General features: G+C 40.9%; 1 protein-coding gene across 1 annotated transcript in view; it reads right to left on the minus strand.

The window, feature by feature from the left end:
* Window positions 1-16004: 16004 nt before the first annotated feature.
* Window positions 16005-21346, minus strand: part of KCNQ3 (potassium voltage-gated channel subfamily Q member 3) — a 297565-nt gene continuing 292223 nt past the window's right edge. Inside the window, exon 15 of the mRNA XM_073632266.1 lies at window positions 16005-20519. Within this exon, the coding sequence (XP_073488367.1) occupies window positions 19797-20519 (723 nt within the window). The 3' untranslated portion in view covers window positions 16005-19796. The remainder of the gene's footprint in view (window positions 20520-21346) is intronic.

Consider the following 21346-nt stretch of genomic DNA (forward strand, 5'->3'; position numbering starts at 1 on the left):
ATGACATCTAAAAGTGGGTGGAATATTCTAGGCAGCAAGTGAACATGTCGCCTCTGAAGTTGATGTGTTAAAAGCAGAAACATGGGCAAGCGTAAGGATTTGAGCGATTTTGAATAAGACATCTGGGCCAGAGCATCTCCAAAACTGCAGCTCTTGTGGGTTGTTCCTGGTCTGCAGTGATCAAAAAAATGGTCCAAGGAAGGAAAACCAGCAAACCAGTGTCATGGCCATGGGTGGCCAAGGCCCATTGATGTATATGGGGAGCAAAGGCTGGCCCACGTACTTCGATCCAATTAAAGAGTACCTGTAGCTGAAATTGTTAAAAAAAAAGGTTAATTCTGGTTTCCGTTACAAAGGTGCCAGAACACACATTATATCACAGTATCACAGTTTGTTCCAATATGGGGCAGTGTAGCTGCAGATCAGTCAGAGTGCCCATGCTGTCCTGTGTCCAAAGCCAAAATCACTTACAATGGGCATGTGAGCATCAGAACTGAACCACAGAGCAATGGAAGAAGGTGACCTGGTCTGATTAATTCAAGAAGGGTTTAAGGGAACACAACAATGAGTTTGAGTTGTTGACTTGGCCTCCAAATTTTCCAGATTTCAATCCAATCAAGGATCTGTGGGATGTGCTGGAAATCAGGTCCAATCCACAGAGGCCCCACCTCACAATTTTAAATTAAGCCAGAGACAAACAGGAAATTAACATTTTTCAGAAGGAGGTCAGCAATGTCAGCCTCCATATTTTCCTGTAAAGTGTAGGTAAGCCCTTACAAGGAACTTCTTGTATTTGTTCCCTTTTGATCTGGTAAATACACTAATTACCAAAAGTATTGGGACGCCTGCCGTTACACGCACATGAACTTTAATGGCATCCCAGTCTTAGTCCGTAGGGTTCAATATTGAGGAGACCATGGGAGAAGTATAGGAGTCAGCTGTGTTGGATATCTCATTGAGTCCTGGGGTGGCTCACAAATGTTATTTGACCCTGCTTAGTTGGGGGGTCGCACACTCCCAGATGTGAGCCTATACCTATTGGGGGGGAGGGGAGCATGAGTGAGGTGATTCGTTGGTGGTCTGGACGTTTTTATATAATTTCATAATTACTTACACATCAAGTTGTTCACCAGTCAAATATCCACCTGTGGGATTCACTGTTATTATGGACTTTTTTGCACTTCATTACATGGGAGTTTAATCATGCACTTTATATGTTGTTTTTGTTTCACGTTTTTTTTTTTTTTTTTTTTGTGGTTTATGCAGATATTTCATGACTCAGCACTGCACTTTCTATATCAATTATGTCACAGTACATGTTGGCATTCATGGTTCCCTCAATGAACTGTAGCTCCCCAGTGTCGGCACCACTCATGCAGCCCCAGACCATGACACTCCCACCACCATGCTTGACTGTAGACAAGACAAACCTGTCTTTGTACTCCTCACCTGGTTGCCGCCACACACAATTGACACCATCTGAACCAAATAAGTTTATCTTGGTCTCATCAGACCACAGGACATGGTTCCAGTAATCCATGTCCTTAGTCTGCTTGTCTTCCGCAAATTGTTTGCGGGCTTTCTTGTGCATCATCTTTAGAACAGGCTTCCTTCTGGGACGACAGCCATGCAGACCAATTTGATGCAGTGTGCGGCGTATGGTCTGAGCACTGACAGGCTGACCCCCCACCCCTTCAACCTCTGCAGCAATACTGGCAGCACTCATACGTCTATTTCCCAAAGACAACCTCTGGATATGACGCTGACCACATGCACTCAACTTCTTTGGTCGACCATGGCGAGGCCTGTTCTATGTTGAACCTGTCCTGTTAAACCGCTGTATGGTCTTGGCCACTGTGCAGCAGCTCAGTTTCAGGGTCTTGGAAATCTTCCTATAGCCTAGGCCATCTTTATGTAGAGCAACAATTCTTTTTGTCAGATCCTCAGGGAGTTCTTTGCCATGAGGTGCCATTATGATCTTCCAGTGACCAGTATGAGAGAGTGAGAGCGATAACACCAAATTTAACACACTTGACACCTTGTAACACTAACTAGTCACATGACACCGGGGAGAGAATATGACTAATTGGGCCCAATATGGACATTTTTACTTAGGGGTGTACTCACTTTAGACATTAATGGCTGTGTGTTGAGCTATTTTGAGGGGACAGCAAATTTACACTGTTATACAAGCTGTACACTCACTACTTTACATTGTAGCAAAGTGTCATTTCTTCAGTGTTGTCACATGAAAAGATAGAATAAAATATTTACAAAAATGTGAGGGGTGTACTCACTTTTGTGAGATACTGTATATATGTGATCCTATGCACAGCGGCCACCCTGTAGCAGTAAAACTGTTATAGGGCGGTCGGCAAGTGGTAAAAAATGAATTGAATAGCATTTTCAGTTTGCGGTGCTCTGATACAGTTACGATCTGCTTTATAGTCCAGTTTTTGGAGAGAATGAACCAGTATACACAAACAACACGACAACTGTTTAATAATCAGTGGTGCGGTTTTATTGACTGAACATTAAAAAAATCAGATAAGAATTACCCATTGCATAATATATATTGAATATTCATATTTTTTCCTTTTTTTTTTCCAAATATCGGACAGTGTCAGAATAGAAATTACACATACTGTTTAAAAAGTACAGTAAAATAATAAATAGCACTAAAGGCCACTTGTATAAAATTGTGTTCCCTTATCAACCAAAATCTGAAAAGCGTCTCCGTATCATGAAGAATTAGCAAGCAAGGCACAAATACAAATATTTATCTGATGCCCTGAAAAAAGCTGACCGCATTGAAATCCATTTTTTTTTTTTTTTATCCTATTTTGGGACTGTTATAAGAAAAAAAAAGTGTCGCCCATACCAACCAGATCTCAGCAGTTATATTTCTATTTCATGTTATTAAAAAAGTTTACTTTTATATACCTGATTTCACACACCGAGTAATCCCACCAATAGGACGTTAGCTTTAATTTTCTCACCTATGGTAGAAAAGTATTTGCTGAAATATGGTTGGCAGGTATGGGCACAGACCATTTTACATTACGTCCAGTTATTATACGCCGGCCCTTTTGACCACAGGAACTGATGGAAACTATAGTTTTAAATCGGGCAGACCAACCCTCAAAATTGTAAGGTCTTAGTAACATCATTAAAGTTAGATGAAGACTATTTAAACACTGGATTCAAAGCAACAGCTGCTGAAATCAAGTATAGATCTTTCTTCCAATTAACTTCTGACCCACCTTATCCAACACCACATAAAGCAACTCAGGGTAATTCATGGTACATATGAGTTGGCGCACGGTTGGAATGGCCCCCCCCAACATACATATACTGTAAAATAAACAAATGCACTTGCTCTATAGCACAATGCAATGCACAGATGCTAACAGAGTTTGTGTTGTGCAGTGCTACATTGCCAAAAATAGTGCAGGAATTTTTTATTTTGTACATTGAGGCTTGTTGAAGTGTATCTAAACCCACAAATAAGATTTGTTGTACTCCATGTAAAATTATTTTCCCTTTCGTTCATTGAAGGACACATCGAAGATCTTGATCTCTGACCACTGGGTTATGGAGCCACCTTCAAGGAAAAAATCTGAATGTTTGGAGATCAAGATCTCCGCTGTGTTCTTTAGTGAAGGAAGGAGTAAATAGGATTTTTTTTTACGCACTGTAAAATTCTTTTCTCTAAGTTCATTGAAGGACACAACGGAGATCTTGATGTCTGACCATTGAGTTTTTTTTTTTGCCTGAAGCCATAACCCAATGGTCAGAGATCAAGATCTCCATTGTGTCCTTCAATGACAAAAAAAATCCTACTTTCTCCTTCGTTCATTGAAGAACACAGTGAAGATCTTGATCTCTGAGCATCGTTCAAGATCTCCACTGTGTCCTTCACTAAATGAAAGAGAAAACAAATGTAATGTCTATTCACTATGAAAGGCAATTAAAGATTGTTTAAACTCAAAAACTAAAATTTAGTATATTGCAACTTACCATTCCTTAGGTGTGATGGCTGCATTAGTTTGCTCTTTTTAGACTAGGAACATGTTTCAGCAGGTACAGAAAATACATGTAGATCTTGCCAAAAATAAAGTGTGTAGTGTATTTATCTTTCTTGTGTAAACTACTTATCCCATCAACTACCATTTAATGGAGGTGAACAAAGGCAGATATGTTTGAATATGTTTGAAGTCCAGCCTGTGTCACAACCATAGACACAATGGAGAAATGAGAGTACACATAATGGGACAGGATGTGTGTTATTTGCGAAATTCCTTGATGAAAATATTGAAAAATAACAAATGCAACCAACACTTCTAAGGACTGATATACTGCTATATTTTACATTTTTGTTTTTTTATTTTAAATAAGCTTTACCTGCCTTTAAAGTTGATTTGGATGCCCTAATGCAATAGCCATCAAAGCACAAAAAAGGTACATTAATCTGTTAACGGGTTAAAAGGGTTTCTCCAACCAGCAACAGGCTTCTCTTGATTCCAACTAAAGTGACCCATGAAACAGTTAATAGCAATAGTAATGGTACGCCTGGGATTTTTGTTAATGGTTATGTTCCAGAGGTACACTATATTGTCAAAAGTATTGGGGCGCCTGCCTTTACATGCACATCACTTTGGTATCCCAGTCTTAGTCCGTAGGGTTCAATGTTGAGTTGGCCCTCCCTTTGCAGCTATAACAGCTTCAACTCTTCTGAGAAGGCTGTCCAAAAAGTTTAGGAGTGTGTCTATGGGAATCATTCTTCCACAAGCGCATTTGTGAGGTCAGGACTCTGTACAGGCCAATCAAGTTCCTCCACCCCAAACTCGATCGTCCATGTCTTTATGGACCTTGCTTTGTGCACTGGCATGCAGTCATGTTGGAACAGGAAGGGGCCATCCCCAAACTGTTCCCACACAGTTGGGAGCATGAAATTGTCCAAAATGTCTTGGCATGCTGACACCTTCACTGGAACTAAGGGGCCAAGTCCAACCCCTGAAAAACAACCCCACACCATAATCCCCCCTTCACCAAATGATTTGGGCCAGTGCACAAAGCAAGGTCCATAAAGACATGGATGAGCGAGTTTGGGGTCAAGGAACTTGGCTGGCATGCACAGAGTCCTGACCTAAACCCAATAGAACACCTTTGGATGAATTTTAGCGGAGACTGCGAGCCAGGCCTTCTCGTTCAACATCAGTGCCTGACCTCACAAATGCGCTTCTGGAAGAATGGTCAAACATTCCCATAGACACACTCTTAAACCTTGTGGACAGCCTTCCTAGAAGAGTTGAAGCTGTTATAGCTGCAAAGGGTCGGCCAACTCAATATTGAACCCTACAGACTAAGACTGGGATGCCATTAAAGTTCATGTGAGTGTAAAGGCAGGTGTTTCTCAATACTTTTGACAATATAGTGTAATTTTCTCTTTCCTTCAATCCCCCAGCGATACGTTTGTCTGTGGAAGCAAAGTAATATTTTTAGTCACTCTGGGCAATGGGGAAAATTCGACTCACTCACCTTCCTCCCATGTGACAGTGGTGGTCCTTGGCGATAGGCCAAATTGGCACCCAGTGCGGTCACATGATGACAAGGGGAGGGTCCTTAGTCCGTTATAAACTCATCACTTGGAGCTTACACAGAGATTCTCCCATGCAGTAGAAGGATAGTAAAAGGAAGGTAAGTAAAAGTAGCTGCGGGAGGGAGTATTAAAGTGTACATGTTTTTTTCTCTGCATGAGTAAAGCACTGGTTCACTTTAACACCAGAATATGTGTTTTACAATAGCTCATAGAAACGTTTATATCAAAACATCAAGCACTACTACCCTCACCCTCACTATCCAGCATCTGAGCAATGATGGTAAGAACATTTTTCTTTAGTGTATTTTTTTTCTTCATCATCAGGCTTTGTGCCCCCGAGAGGGATCCTGCAGTAGGTTTGTTTGGGAATCAGTACCCCGGCTGCATCACAAGTTGGACATCACCAACATGCCCACAAGGAAGTGGGGTGGCTGATGCAGAATTGTCACAGTAAAAATGTGAGGGGTAGGCCCGTTTCACACTGGGGCGGTAGGGGGCACCGGCGGTAAAACAGCGCTATTTTTAGCGCTGTTTTACCGCGGTATTCGGCCGCTAGCGGTGCGGTTTTAACCCCCCGCTGGCGCCCGAAAAAGGGTTAAAACCACCCGTACAGCGCGGTATTGCCGCGGTATTGCCGCGGTATAGCCGCGCTGTCCCATTGATTTCAATGGGCAGGAGCGGTGAAGGAGCGGTGAATACACCGCTCCTTCACCGCTCCAAAGATGCGGCTTGCAGGAGATTTTTTCTTCTCCTGCCAGCGCACCGCTTCAGTGTGAAAGCCCTCGGGCTTTCACACTGAACAAACAGCGGAGGCTGTTTAGGGGCGGTTTGCAGGCGGTATTTTTAGCGCAATAACGCCTGCAAACCGCCCCAGTGTGAAAGGGGTCTTATTATTTATTTAGCAAGGCTTTTCCAATGTACAAAAGAGAGATCCTAATTTCGACTGCCTCTGTGTTCAACTTGGCGCCCATCACCAATCACACCATCATTAAAAGTAAGTCCTGAAATGGAGCAGGACCATATATTGAAATGGTTGAGCTACTCTTTCCAAAACGTCCCCATCTGTAGCATGAATATACTAGAACAGCAGTCTACACATCTCACATGCCACCTCGGTTCTTCAGTGTACGGAAAGTGCAAGGAAGAAAAAAAAAAAAAAAAGAGTTGCATTCCATTTGGTCCCTATAGGACAATTCCCATAAATGCCCATTGATCACAATGGAATTTACCTATACTGTTTTGCTATTTTATATAGCTATATTACTTTGCAATGTTATTCCTTAGCAATGTAAAAGTTCTAGAGGACATCAAGGAAGCTGTGCACTGACAGCATCATGGCAGTTTTCTATTAGAAGCTTAGAGGGTCTCTGAACTTCTGACACCTATTCATATAAACAGAATGCCCTGAGGTTGTTTGGAATGTATCTCGTGTTTCTCATTTCCAAACCAAATAAATTGCAGTGGAAGAAACAACAGCTTAGTGACCACAAAAGCAATAGCTTGTCATCCTTTGGTTTATGACCTTGAAAAATACAGTCTGACATCCAAAAGAAAATCTAAAAACGCTTGTGCCCAACTAGTCGAGCAATTAGGAATAGAAGAAAAACATAAAACAAAAACATAAAAGTTCGGACAAAAAAACTTGGTAGGAAATGATATACAAGGCGAAACAGTTTCAAATTGTGGAAGATAAAATATATAAATAAAACCATAAATAAAAAAATGAGCCCATCATCACAAATGGGATCTTCTGCTCCTGCCCCTTCTCAACCCGTTGCTTTAAAGTGAATTTTAAATGAATGTAGGTATTATTGCGTAAATAGTGAATAATGTTTATATTTAAATGATCTGCCTAAGAGCGGGCAAAAATAAATACGCACAATTACGGTACTGTTTTTTGGCCAAAAAAAGCCAAAGTCAATTTCACTTTCACCAGTTTCCACCAACTGCCGCCTCCCTGTCCAGTGAGAGTGCCCATAAGCTAATGTCACACTTGGATTTCCTGTCCTGAACCAGAAAAGGCTGTGCAGGAAACGGCAGGGCAGAAGAATACTCTCCCGTTTTTACAGGACACTCCCTTGCCAGCTAGATGAACAAGATGTCTCTCTCTCCCTGGTGAGTGATATTCGTCAGCATTACCATCAGTTGGAAGCAATGCTTCACTCATCCAGCAAGGGAAAGAGCACCTTGTGGAAACAGGTATTTTCACAACACTTTTTATCACTCTTATCTCCATTGAAAAGATAGCAAAAGTGTGACTTTAACCTTACCGGCCACTGGGGCATTGGACAGTGGAATGGCAGTTGCTGTTTTTCTGTAACGTAAAAACAAAGACAGAAGGTAGGTAATAGAACACATGGAAACCATGTAAAGTCCACACCATATGCAAGTCAGGATTCCAAAAATTTGAAACCTATTTTGTGCATGTAGATTTCCCATGATTTCCCTATACAATGGATGGGGAACATACTTTGAGTCTCAACACCATAAAGATATTGGTGTTCCTTGCAGCCACTCTGAAAGTTATGATGACATTATCAGCCATAATAATGGAAGCCCTTATTCACTATTTTACTTTTGGACAGGTGGACCTGATCAGAAGGTCTCTGCATTCCTATGGACAGGAGGGTTTAAACCAGGGGTCTCAAACTGGTGGCCCTCCAGCTGTTGCAGAACTACAATTCCCATGAGGCATTGCAAGGCTGACAGTTACAAGCATGACTCTGATAAGCAGAGGCATGATGGGACTTGTAGTTCTGCAACAGCTGGAGGGCCGCCAGTTTGAGACCCCTGGTTTAAACAGATGTGTATGTTTACACCTGCCTACCTCCTAGTCTGATTCGGTACGCCAAAAAAAAAAAAAAGGAAGGGGATCAGTTCTCTTCTGTTTAGGTGAATCGGATCGGAAAGTAGTTGGGTGTAAACGGACAGTGGAGTCCATTAAATCCTGGCCACCCATGGAGCAGAGCAGGCTCTGTCTGTGTCAACTCTTCAGAAACTGGGCGGACATGGATGTGTCACCCCCCTTTCTGCTCTAATCACCAGGGGATCTGTGAGCTGGTCCCCTTATTGGAACGAAATCCATCCCATGTGAAAGGGGCGTTTATGTGCTTAGTGCATTGAGGTGACAGTTAAAACTACTTCAAAGTCTCCCAAAACACATCAACAATGTGCAGAAAAGTCCCCACACACCTCATCTGAGTTCAGTTTTACCACACTTGTAATAACACATAACACTGCAATGAAGGGCCAAACAAAACAGAAGGCACCAAATGCGTCTAGGTGGGCTGAGGGAAATGCTCTGCAATTAAAGAACTTTGGTCAAATGGAAATGCAAGAGATTTTTTAAAGGAAACCTGTCATAAGAAAACAACAGAGCTTGGCTTTGTTGACCTCTCGTGAAACTCTTGCTTCAATGCTTTGAGTCACCAATCTTCATAATGTTTTCTGGTTGGCGACTCAGAAAGACCTAAAGCTAGAGGAACAACATAACAGCCAAAAGAAAAAGGTCAGTTCAATCACATGCCAAGAATCAGACAGTGTATTGTGAGTCAGATGACAACCGTCAACAAGTATCATGCAACACCTTAATCATAGGACATCAGGTGATACCCACTTTCATGGCGGTTTGACTTTCATCTACATTCCAGCATTCAACACCTCCAAATATCTTGACCCACCCCCTCCACTCTAGGACTATAACTTTTCTGCTATGCTATATCTATACATTTTTTAAGCTGCAGTGCCCATATATAAGTCTTAATCTTTTGAAATTTCTCCCTTTATCCCTAAGAGTTAGAAGCATGAAGATACCATAAACAGTAACACGTAAAACTAACAGTTTTTCCCAAAAACCTAACCAGGGTTACATTATGTTGTCAAATTTAGGTGCAAAGAAAGCTCAATGGAATACTTTATTAACACAATTGTATACAATGCAGTATTGACAGTTTTGGGTGCAAATTAACTTTTTTCACTAATCAGGAAAAAAGTTTTCCAGAGGTATGCTACAGTTGAGGAGAACCTGTCAGAAAACATAAGGGAGCTAGCACTGCCAATTTGTTTTGGAAGGTACATGCTGCAGGGCCTATCATGTCTACTATAGACTCTACAGCAGGCGTCTCAAACTTAAATGAAGCAGTGGGCTGAATTGAGAGGACTAATTCTCCAAAGGGGCCACAGTATGTCTATTGAGGGCACACCTACTTTAAACAAATGATGGCACTTTGGAACTTGAAGATGAATTCCAGGTATGGTATATTTTTACATAGTTACAGTGGTCCAGCTTAAACCAATGTAACTATTTATATACCACACATGGCTATCCCATCGGAAGCTGTAAATCACTGAAGTAGGCCCTGCTACTTCAGTGATCTCCACCTGCTTCTGGGTCCCATGCTAAGTGGCTGGCCTGATGCATTCTGAATACAGGAGGTTGGCTTCTCAGCATAACCTGGCCTGTCAGTGGGCCCTGAGGATAGGGTTTATGACCACTGACCTAAAAGACCAAGGCAAACTACAGATAGAACCATTTGCTTGTGATCGCTCAATTCTGGTATCGGAGATCGGGTGCATTGGAGATCCACAGCCTGCCTAGGACACCACCCCTCCATTGGTGGTCGGGACCCGGAAGACACTACCTGGTTGGATATCCTGGATGACCATCCCCTTTTTGCCTTACTGACGCACTGCTATATGGTAGATGCGTCCTACTGATCCGGTAAGAGTACCCACCTTTTTTCTTGAAGATTGGAGTGTCATTGCAACTTGTGGTCGCCTCCTTACAAGTGTCCACAGCCCCTCCAAGACACTATCACTCCCCTGCTTGGGAGAGGATCTTCCGGTTTAATTATTTATAGACTTTTTGGGATTGTCATTCTTTCCTGAGACACTAACTTGCACATTCCTGCTATGTCATTGTTTTTTGTGCCTTTATCACTTGACTTTTGCCATATAGAGTCACATATTTGTTTATTTGTTTATTTTCACATATAGACTAGCGCTGCACTTTTCTACTTTGATGCTCAGCATAGACGCCATTCAGATAATGCAAGCATTCTCTGATTGGACGATGTGGAGGTGTCAACCTCCTATATCCAGCTTCCAGGGGTTTCGGCCAGGTATCGCATATACATAGTTACCTTGGGCCAAGGTGGATCAATGTAACTATGTAAAAAATACCTGGAATTCTTCTTGAACGTTCATCAAATTTATCTTGAATTTTACAATATGTATTCTCAGAGAAAAAGTACATTAAAGCATTTCCTTAAGTTATTAGATGAAAAATAACATAAGGAAGTGTAACTTAATAACTGGAGACTAGCTGGAGGTACATTTGAAATTGTTATCCTTAAACCGCTGAAGGTCACAAAGAAGAAGCGAGAGGGCCGCTTGAGGCCCATAAATCAACAATTTGACATGCCTGAGAATTGCTGCATTATAGCAATATTTCAGGCTGGGGTTTCACTGGTTATGTACTTGTCCAAAGTCACCGCCTCATTAGCATCAACTGACAAATTGGGTATATTTTACATGTACTGTATTTGTTACTTTGTCAGTTTTGACATCAAAGTGTTGGGTTTTTAGATATAGCAGATATTGCTGCCACCTAGAATCTCCCATTGAAGAATGGGAAATAAAGTTGATGAGTGAATGGCAGTGACAATCTTTTTAGAGTAGAAAAGAAGTGAATAGTGTTGGAATTGATCTTTCACTGCTTCATAACTATGCCCTAGTAGATTAGAGGAGATGATATCCCAGGGCGACTCAAACTGTTCTAGATAAGTCAAAACCATAACCTCTGCAGCCCTCGGGAATCAATCAGCACCAGATTGAAGGGGAATAACATATTATTACACCTTTTACAGCAGATAAAGGACTCTCTTATCAAGGCCTGCATAGAAAAGGTTCAAGATCTACTGTAGGGGCTATGCTACTTACTCAGAGTGGTTATTATCATATATTACCTATAATAGGTCCTTATTGATATTCTTACAGTGAATTTGAGATTCACTAAAACAAGCAGCTGGAATTTTATTGACCTAATTGATGAGAATTAGTCTAATATGCCTTCTTTCTCTGATTTAAAATGCACTAGGCACTGCAGTCCTTGGATTTCAAATATAGTTTAAAGGGAGCGAGTTGCAATTAATACACAGCTTGCAAGGAGACATTTTCTCAGCTAGTTTATAATTAATTGAAGAACTAATTCCAAAGATATTTTATGTTATGCTGTTAAGCTCTACGTTTAAAGCAGTGTTTCTCAACTTTTTTTTTTGAGTCACGGCACCCTTTAAAAGTATGAAAAATCTCAAGGCACCCCAGTCAAGATCTAGATTACCTAAATGCTGCTTATCAATGGGAAACCTGAGCCTGGGACAATGCACACAACCACCTTGATGAAATTACCTTCACATCAGAAGCCCCCCATCACATTTAAACCCCCCTTTCACATCAGAAGCCCCCCCTTTCACATCAGAAGCCCCCCATTACATCAAAGTCCTCCCTTCACATCTGAGTTCTGCTTGCACCATGGCAACTCATGACGCTGTTCGGGGGCAAACTCGGTTCAATGCTTAGGGCACCTTGGGGGAAATCAGAAGGCACCTTGATTGAGAAACACTGGTTTAAACAACTGTTAAAATGCAAGAATGTGTGCAGGCACATAGAGAGCTAAGATGGCCATACACTGGTTGATATTTTAACTAATGTTCGAGCAAAAAAATCTCATCAGTACATTAGTTAATGCCAACAGAGACTTGAAGAATGTCATTCAAAAACTTGTTTGCTTAACATTCAAATTTGGGATGAATGGAATTTCCTGAACATAAACAACATAAAGTTAGAATTTAATTAATTTTAGAAAAAAAGTTTTCCATTCTGCTCCTTCAAATTTTCTTGTTACTTTGGTAAACTATGAACGTTGATTTGACAGCACTAACCATTAGAAAACTGAATGATCATTCATAAAAATGAAATATTTTTAAACAAAATTCTACTACTTTATGGCCAGATTTAGGGTCTATGTTCAATGAAAGGCCTAAATAGCACTAGAAAAAGCCATGGTATGATTTAGCAGAGGTGTTTGTTGTTTCTTGGCCGGTTTATGTTTGGTACTATAAGGGGGCTACAGTATGTTGGCAGGGGACAGACCTTTCTACTCAAGCTGCAGCTTTTTTTTTTGTAAGGCAAACTTAAAAGGAGTTAAATTGAAATTTCAGTTGGGCTTTAAAGGAGAAGTACAGCCAAAGCTTGTTTGGCTGTACTTCCCCCTATGGATCACAGGAGTGCAGTTTGTTCAGCACTCCTGTAACTCATTTTCAGCAGAGTCGGCTGATTTCACAGAGCTGGTCCAGGTTTGGGCAAGATTGCAACAATCAAGTTGGGATCCGCCCACATGCCTGGACTAGCACCCGGCTCAGACTCTCAGTGAGCCGTTAAGAGCCTGAGCCAGCCACTCCCGCCCCCTCCATAGCCCAGCAGTGAGTGGGGGGCCAGAGCAGACAGCCAGTGGCTGACAGTCACCAGCTCTCTGTTCAGGGAGCACTGAAAACCGAGTGTTTGATTGATCGGTTCTCAGTGTTAGAGCCGGTGGGGGACAGATGCCACCTAGGTAAGTATGATTCTGCAACAAAAAAAAAAAAAAGCCCATACTTCTTTTTTAACAGGTCAATCATTTCAAAAGAGAGATTCCGTTATCGATAGAGTATAGTGAGATGAGCCAAGATAAATACAAAGGGGACACCAGTTCCTGACTCTGATGCTATATCAGGAGTACTCCTATTTCCACTATTGCCTAAATTAACAATCAGGCAGGGCATATATAGCCCAATCATCATGCACACAGCAATTGTGCAAACTTTAAGAGCAAAAATCTCATCACTTAAGTCCCTAAAACACATGGGAAATCAAAACTCCCAATGTAGACATTATCTAGTTTCCATGAGTCAAATTGTGAACAAAGCACAGATGTTCAGAGGCTGAAAAGCAGTTCTAATCGTTTGCTAGCATTGGTAAGTAGTAGAGTTATCTAATACAAACATTTAAATCCTTCTCTATGCCCAAAGACCCATCAATCAATCATGTTGTGTTAGCATCACATCCAATGGTCGGTCTCTTTACAAATTGTGAAGGAGTGGGTATAAAAATATATATGTGCCTTTGGCTCAGCAGTCCTTTTTAACTACAGTGCAAGTAAAAGAACTGCATACAGACCCTAAAGTACAACCATCAGATTCACCCTACCTGCTTGTATACAGCGAACATGAAATAATGACATTTGCAAGATTTTCTGTTTTGAACATATAGCCAAAATAAAAAAATGCTCACAAAAGAAGTGGACTTTGTCTTAAAGTAGGATTTGTGGCCAGGTTATGGACATTCAATTATGTACATGCTCCTAACAGGTGGTACAAATTCTTTGGTTCTCAGTGACCTTTCTAGCTAAAGACACTATGATGTAATATATCCTCAAAGCTCTGAGAAAAATATTTTTTCTTTCATTTTATATCACTAGATCATTGGGTTCCCCCCCTACCGGCAGTGACTTGGCAGCCTTCCAACCTTCTAATGTCTAAGGTAAACACAGAGGAGGTGCACAGGAAGAGGGGAGAAAGTAGAGTGCCGAGACCCACCTTGAACAAGGTCGGTGCTCCTCTTGTGAACTTTGAGGATGAATAGCTCCATGGCATCTGCAGCTACAGAAGTCAGTAAGGGTTTGTTTAATAGTTTATATACTGGTTGTTATTAATATGTAAACACTTGAATGTCCTTAGAGCCCTTTCACACTGGGGCGGTTTGCAGGCGCTATTGCGCTAATAATAGCGCCTGCAAACCAACCCAAAAGTGTCGCTGCCTTAATTCCAGTGTGAAAGCCCCGAGGGCGCTAGCAGGACGGGAAAAAAAGTCCTGCTAGCAGCATCGTCGGAGCGGTGAAGGAGCGGAGTGTATACCGCTCCTTCACCGCTCCTGCCCATTGAAATCAATGGGACGGCGCGGCTATACCTCCAGCAAAGCGCCTCTGCAGAGGCGCTTTGCGGTGGTATTTAACCCTTTCTTGGCCGCCAGCGGGGGGTAAAACTGCCCCGCTAGCGGCCGTATACCGACGGTAAAACGCTGCTAATAATAGCGGCGTTTTACCGCCGACGCCGCCCCCGCCCCCGCCTCAGTGCGAAAGGGCCCTAAGTCTGGCCATGGACCTGCTTTAGGTAAAGAATGTAGTTTTTACTAGTAGTGCAAAACAGTTTTCATTTCTGTCTCTTTCTTAAAAGTGATGAAACTCTTCCATCAAATCATTTAAAGAAACAACTTTTTTCAGTGTTTTGTATTGCCAGAAATATTTAAACCTCAAAGTGTAACTTTAAAGCAGAAGTAAACCAACCGATTTAACAGTTTAAAAAAACAGTTACATTTCCGACACATGCCAGGAATGTAACTGTCACATTGGTTGTGCTCTCAACTAAACTATCAAACCATCCAATGGCTGGTGCCATAACTGATCAGATGTGACACATCATGGCAGTTGAAGAATTAACAGAGGCCAAGATGGCAGCTTCCTTGGCTGAAAACAATACGAGGGTTTACTTAAACTTAAATAACAAATAATTCTCTGTCTTTTGAAGATGGGAGGGGTGCTATTAACTGATCTCCTAAACTAGACACCCATAATAATTTATTCTCTATGCCAACACTAATGTAAGATCAGTGGGAGTTAGTGGAAGGCAAGCTGTGTCTCCACCATTTCATTATCATGACTGACACCCGGGGCACGAGAACACAATTCTATTGGTCCATGACAACAAAGCATTTCCTATTGGGCTTCATTCAGACAAGATCACATATATCATGCTAAAGAGGAGACGTGGCGCCACACGGGTCCCTATTTTTTTATTCTTCTACATATTTATGACTGTTAGAAGCAGAAGGACCAAGTGGGTTGTTCATAAGCAAGAGAAAAGCCTATATTTTTTCCAGCCAAGAGCAAACACAAAGTCATGGTCAAATGCTTTTCATCAAAATAATGGAATTCTAAAAGGAGTCCGTGTAGCAGGGTTCACTGGGGATCTTGTCTGCCCTAAAGCTGAACAAGACACCTACAGGATGACATGAAAGGTGAGGAATGAGCTCTAGCATGGAAATTGCATTGGTGCAGTCCTAAAATGATATTACCAAGCTGCTCCACAAGACTTATTGTTAATGGTAGCAGCACACATTGACCTCAAGAGGCTGCAGAACAACAATGATCCTTATTATGAGAAAATACCATACAAACAAGATTTTCCATTTTTCTTCACTCTATTTTCATTAAAAAATATTTAATATCAACTCCTAAGGGCCTCCACCATGTGGTGGAAAATGTCTCTTCCCAGCAAGCTATAACAAGCCACCCCGATAGGGTCCATCAATTACTGAAACATTAGTGGACTGACCCATTCAGAAATGTTGGCCCATAGTTTGTCTTCTCACTTTGTGATCTGTAAACAGAATAAAATATATGATACAAATAAACGCTTTGGGATTTCTAGTAACCTTTTAGCTTTTGAACAACTACAAGTCTCAGCATCCTCCCAGCTCTGACGGCTTTTGGCAATGGTTGGCTACTCTTCCCGGTGCAGCCATGCCCTGGAGAACATGAAGGAGTCCCATAAAAAAGAAGGCCCAGATTTTGTTAAAAGCTTTTGTAGGGGAGACCAGAAATTAGAGAATTAACAGTGTTGGCACTGCTGACCAATTCTGAAAATGTTAGTTACCAGGCTGTCAATTTCATGATCAACACATTCTGAAGCTGCTAACTGGCATGCTGCCATGGTGCTGTATAAGCTTTGAAATTTCATGGGTCACTGATAGGAAACAGGAATGTAGCAGGACCCAGAACTCCTAACCCAGCCTCACTAAAAATTGAATTCACATGGTCAACATGCCAGCCAAGCAACTAGCATGTTCAGCAAGGATTTGCAAATAGCAGCACCTACATTTGTCTCAAGACAGGTTCCCTTTACGTTCCATTAAAGTTTTCCGACATCTTTTACAGCCAGCAGCTGAAGAGCTCATTATTTAAAAAAAAAAAATAGACACAATTTTTTTCTTTATAGCAACAGTGACACCTGCAGCCAATATGGTGGTACTGCAGAGCATCTGAAAAAAAGAAAACAGTCAAAAAACCCAAAGTAACATTAGATATGACAATTGTTGTATTTAGCCTTAAAACAACATTTAAAAAAATTATATTTTATATAACAGTACTTATGTAAACTTCAGACCACAATGAAAATAACCGCTTTCCAGAATATAAATAAGCAATTTTCCCTTGGCATGTCTAAATAGAAATTTTAAATACATTTCAGATTGGTGACCGATTGATAAGGTAAAGAAAATAAATAGGTTTTATGCTGTCCAGTGAATTTTTTTTGTTTTTCTTTTTTGGTATAGGGGGATGAAGATGAAGAAGCTACACCATTCTTTAGGCAACTTTAATCGACTGGCTTACGTACATCCTATTTTAAATGATAGGAGATACTTTGCTTTGCTGTTAAGCTATAAGCTTTATATCATAAGGTAGACATTTAAAAATCTATTGCCCTAGGATATGACACAGAGATACTGTGTGGCACTGTTGATTGCCATGGAGGAAAGCAGAACTATGTCATGTCTAGGAGGCCTGAAACTAAAGGCCTTGTATACCTGGGCTTCACTTCAGAAACATAACAATGTCACGTTGATAAGGGCCCTCTGCCGGTGATGATTCGGGCATCACTTGCGTAGGGACCAGTAACCGTGCAAAAGCAACATAGGCTAAGCCTAAGGCAGTTCAGTTTTTAGGATAAGGGAGTAATAATATAAGGTTATAGGTGAAACTTGGTAGACTGAGTGTCAGCCTCTGGCTTCTTTGATGAGTTTGGTATGCCAGCAGCAAGAACTCCTTGCCATAATTAACAATTTGGCTCCTATCCATTTGGGAGGTTTTGGGGGTGTCCATCCAACTTTTTTCAATCTACATTCCCTTTTTATTTTACTCCTCATAGTATAAAATAAAGAATTCAACAGGGAGAGTGGGTACTCCTCACAATGGCCATAGCACGTATGCAGGCCTAGGAACTTATCCCTAATATATAAGTTTTATTTGTTTAGGTCATGGTCTAGTGAATAGTAGTTGGCCACATTTTAGTGGACTTGGATGAACAGTGAAACATCCTCATCATTACTCAGGAGGCTTCCTCAGTTCTAATGAGTGTAGGAAACCTACTATAGCAGGGGTGTTCAACCTTTTGACCTTTCTGGGCCATATTGGAGGAATGATCTTGGTCCACACATAAAATGCACTAACCATAAGGACAGATGATGAGCAGAAAAAGTCAGGCAGATCACAAGTTAATGATCGCTGATATAGATGATGTACCTGAATCTGAGTAATACATTTTTTTTGTTGTAATATTGTTTATTATAAAACTAAAAGAGGTCATCAAAAAACGAGTGCGATATTTGACACTGTTTTTGATAAACTAACACATCAATATCTGGTTGGATGGATAGAGTAGCAATTCTCAATGAATTCTCAAGGTGCTCATCAGATATTTTGGTTCTAATTTTGCCCTTCATGTGCTTCATCCTTGAAAACAGTTGCTCACAAATATAGGTGCTGCCGAACACTGATGACATGACTAAGGCATGATTGTGAAGAGTGGGAGATTTTTCTTTGGGAAGATAAAAAACTAAAAGTCCAGTAAAGAGACACTGTCAAATTTGTCTTGCTCCACATGTGTTTGCTACAGTAAGTGTAAATTTATTCTTACAAAAAACAAAAAAAAAAAAGACAAAAAAAATAAAAAATCAACATTTTTAGGTAAGTTTACGGTTTTGTGTTGGGCTGCATTGATAACCATCTAGGGCCACAGGTTGGACAACCCTGTACTATAGCATTTAATTCATATGGACAACATAGGCACCTTAATACAAACCGTGTTGCCCATTTTAGTTTAAATGAAATTATGTTTCTGGCGCTCAACAGAACTGTAGAAGTCAATTGGGTGATTGGTCCACTTGAATGTGACTAACTACTACCATAATGCTCTGTTTCCTACCAACATTGGCAGCAAGTTTCATTTATACTAGCCAAGCTGATACAATCCGATCCTAAAGCAGTGGTCTGGGAACCACACATGGATCACAGAGGCTTTGGATGTTACTACTGGTATACTCTCAGCAGGTGACTGCCAGTTTTAAGGCTGGGTTCACACCATTGCGAATTGGATGCGGGTTCCTCGCGTCCAATTCGCAATAGCAGGAGATTTTGACCGGCTCTCTATGGAGCTGGTACACATATCTCTGCTGCAGCTCCTGTGCGAATTTGCACAGGAGCACTGTGCGTCTTTTGGAAACAGTGAACGGGGACGCACAGGACCCCTGCTGGGAGCCGCATTGGTATTAGGTGTAAACCCAACCTTAAGCTTTTTGGAATGCTATTTTTTTCTTACATCAGTAGCTTTTGAGTAGGTGGTTGCCTCTATAAATTATTTTTTAGTGCAATTGTTACCTACATATACAACAGCTGTCTCTAAGCACGATTTAAAGACCTCTGACACTTTGCAGGCAAATGTCAAAGCTCTCTCGGGTTCTCCCATTGTTTGTGCCTACTGTGCCTGGGCTGGTGGTGCCTTACAGTCCAAATATTTTAAAGGCATGCTTAATTGCCCTCTGTCTTTTCATTCTTGAAGAAAAACCCATGTACACATAACCAGACATGTATTTTTAAACCTGTATCTAGTAATGTCAAATAAAGTTACCCAAAGGTTGGCGGAAAAAATAAATAGAAATGCAGCTTTGAAAATGAAAGTTGCCATGTTTACAATGAAAGGTGAAATACCACAACCACATTACCCTCTGCATAGTTCCACCCAAAGGTTATGTGCCTTTTTTTCGTTACAAAATATAAAATATAATTATTTTTTTTTTTAACATTTATATTGTGTAAATGCATGCAACTCATGCTGGAGTCTAAAAGCTGTTCCTGTTAGTGGTAAGCAACCAAAAGTGAGGGGGAAAAAAAAGTGGCGCGATGCAGTGACTACAAATTGAAGCATGCATCGTATGTAGCCATCGGTGATCTTAACTATTCAACTTTGGAAAGTGTATAGTGACTTGTACAAATAGTACATCATACGAAAAGATAAATTCCCCCCTCCCTCTCCCCTCATTTTCTTTAAGTAGGTTTAGAAGGTGTCCATGCCGAATCGGAGATACCCTCTCCTGTTGACGACAAAGTCATGGGGCCGCTTGGTGTGAATGGGTCTGTATCGGTGTCCGTTTCACCTTCCGCTAAAAAGCGTTTATCTCTCATCCACGTTGAGCCATTAGAACCAAAATTAAAGTCTTCTTTTTCTTGGGAAATGCTGAACCCGCTGGGGGACCTTTGAAGTTCATCATGGGTCACTGATAGAAAAGATAAAGAGGTGTCACTGTCCCTTGTAAAACTTCTTCTATGGATGGGGGAACCCCTCTCTATATGAGGACTTGATACCTCTCCTTTGTGACGAAAATCCACCCGTGTGTCTATTAAAGTCTGAATAGGCAAAACAGTTGGCCTTTCAGTGTAGTTGGCTGAAGAGGACATCGACCTTCTGGAACAATTGTCACCATTAAAAGGCATAGGTGAAGTAAAATCCACGGGGTAGTCCTCAAAGAACCCATACTGGTCCATTTTGTTAAATGAAACTTGGTGCAAGTTGAAGGGATCCACATGGGCGCAAGACTCCGTGTAGTTATAAATTACCCTCCCGACTTCAGAGTATTGGCTTTCTTCTCCTTCTTCTTTAACTGTTGCCTCTGGGAGTGGATAGTATTCTGTAACTTGGACCTGTAGCTGATCCATGTGTTGCATGTGCATGTCAACCAGAAAATCCAGTTTCCTTTCCATGTCTTGGACCTGATCCAGGAGTCACAGAAGGAAAAAAAAATGAACACAGAAAATAAAAAGTTTAATAAACATGCAAATTGAATCTCCGTCCAGCTGTAGACTTATTTACAACCTAATTGTATCAGGTAACATGTATAACTTATCCCTGAGAATCCCTTGTATTGTGCAACTGACAAAACTCCTCTTATTTAATGTTTTTGATTCTGATTGTCAGTTGAATGTCAGGATAGCTGATAAAGCGGTAAAGAGGACAAACTAAGGAAATAGCTACAATTTCATTTTTTTCAAAATCAAAAAGCAATCAAAGACCTAAAATAGTGATTTTGATGAACCGAAAGGCAATGGAATTTAATTAGCCTGATCAAACCCATTGGAAAAAATCAAGTCACTTTTAAAGACATTACCATACTGTTTTTTTGTTCATAATTTAATAAACTGTATTAAACCTGTCAAAGTATTGCCCAGTTTCGGCTTCCCAAACAACTGAATTCCAGTGGTCGATCAAACTCTGCTGATTACTTGTGTTGTATTTGCATTCTTGGTAAATAAAAATTGACTGAAAATTACCACGTGTTTCAATTATAACACGGGCTGAATGGATCAAGGCAACAAAAAACTGTTGGTGGCAAGTTCCCTTGATATATATTGATTGCTCCTATTACGAAAAGCATAAAGGAAACTGACAGAAATTAATTGCATGCAGGAATGAGCAAAATTATAAGTGGTGCACACATCAGAAATACAATGACAGCTTGGTTGATAAATCTATGGCATTGATGTGGCTATTTTTGATCACCAAAGCCATTCATTACATGTCAGTTAATACTGACATCTGG

Source organism: Aquarana catesbeiana, linkage group LG05, assembly GCF_042186555.1.
Source record: "Aquarana catesbeiana isolate 2022-GZ linkage group LG05, ASM4218655v1, whole genome shotgun sequence".
In the NCBI taxonomy this organism is placed as follows: Eukaryota; Metazoa; Chordata; class Amphibia; order Anura; family Ranidae; genus Aquarana; species Aquarana catesbeiana.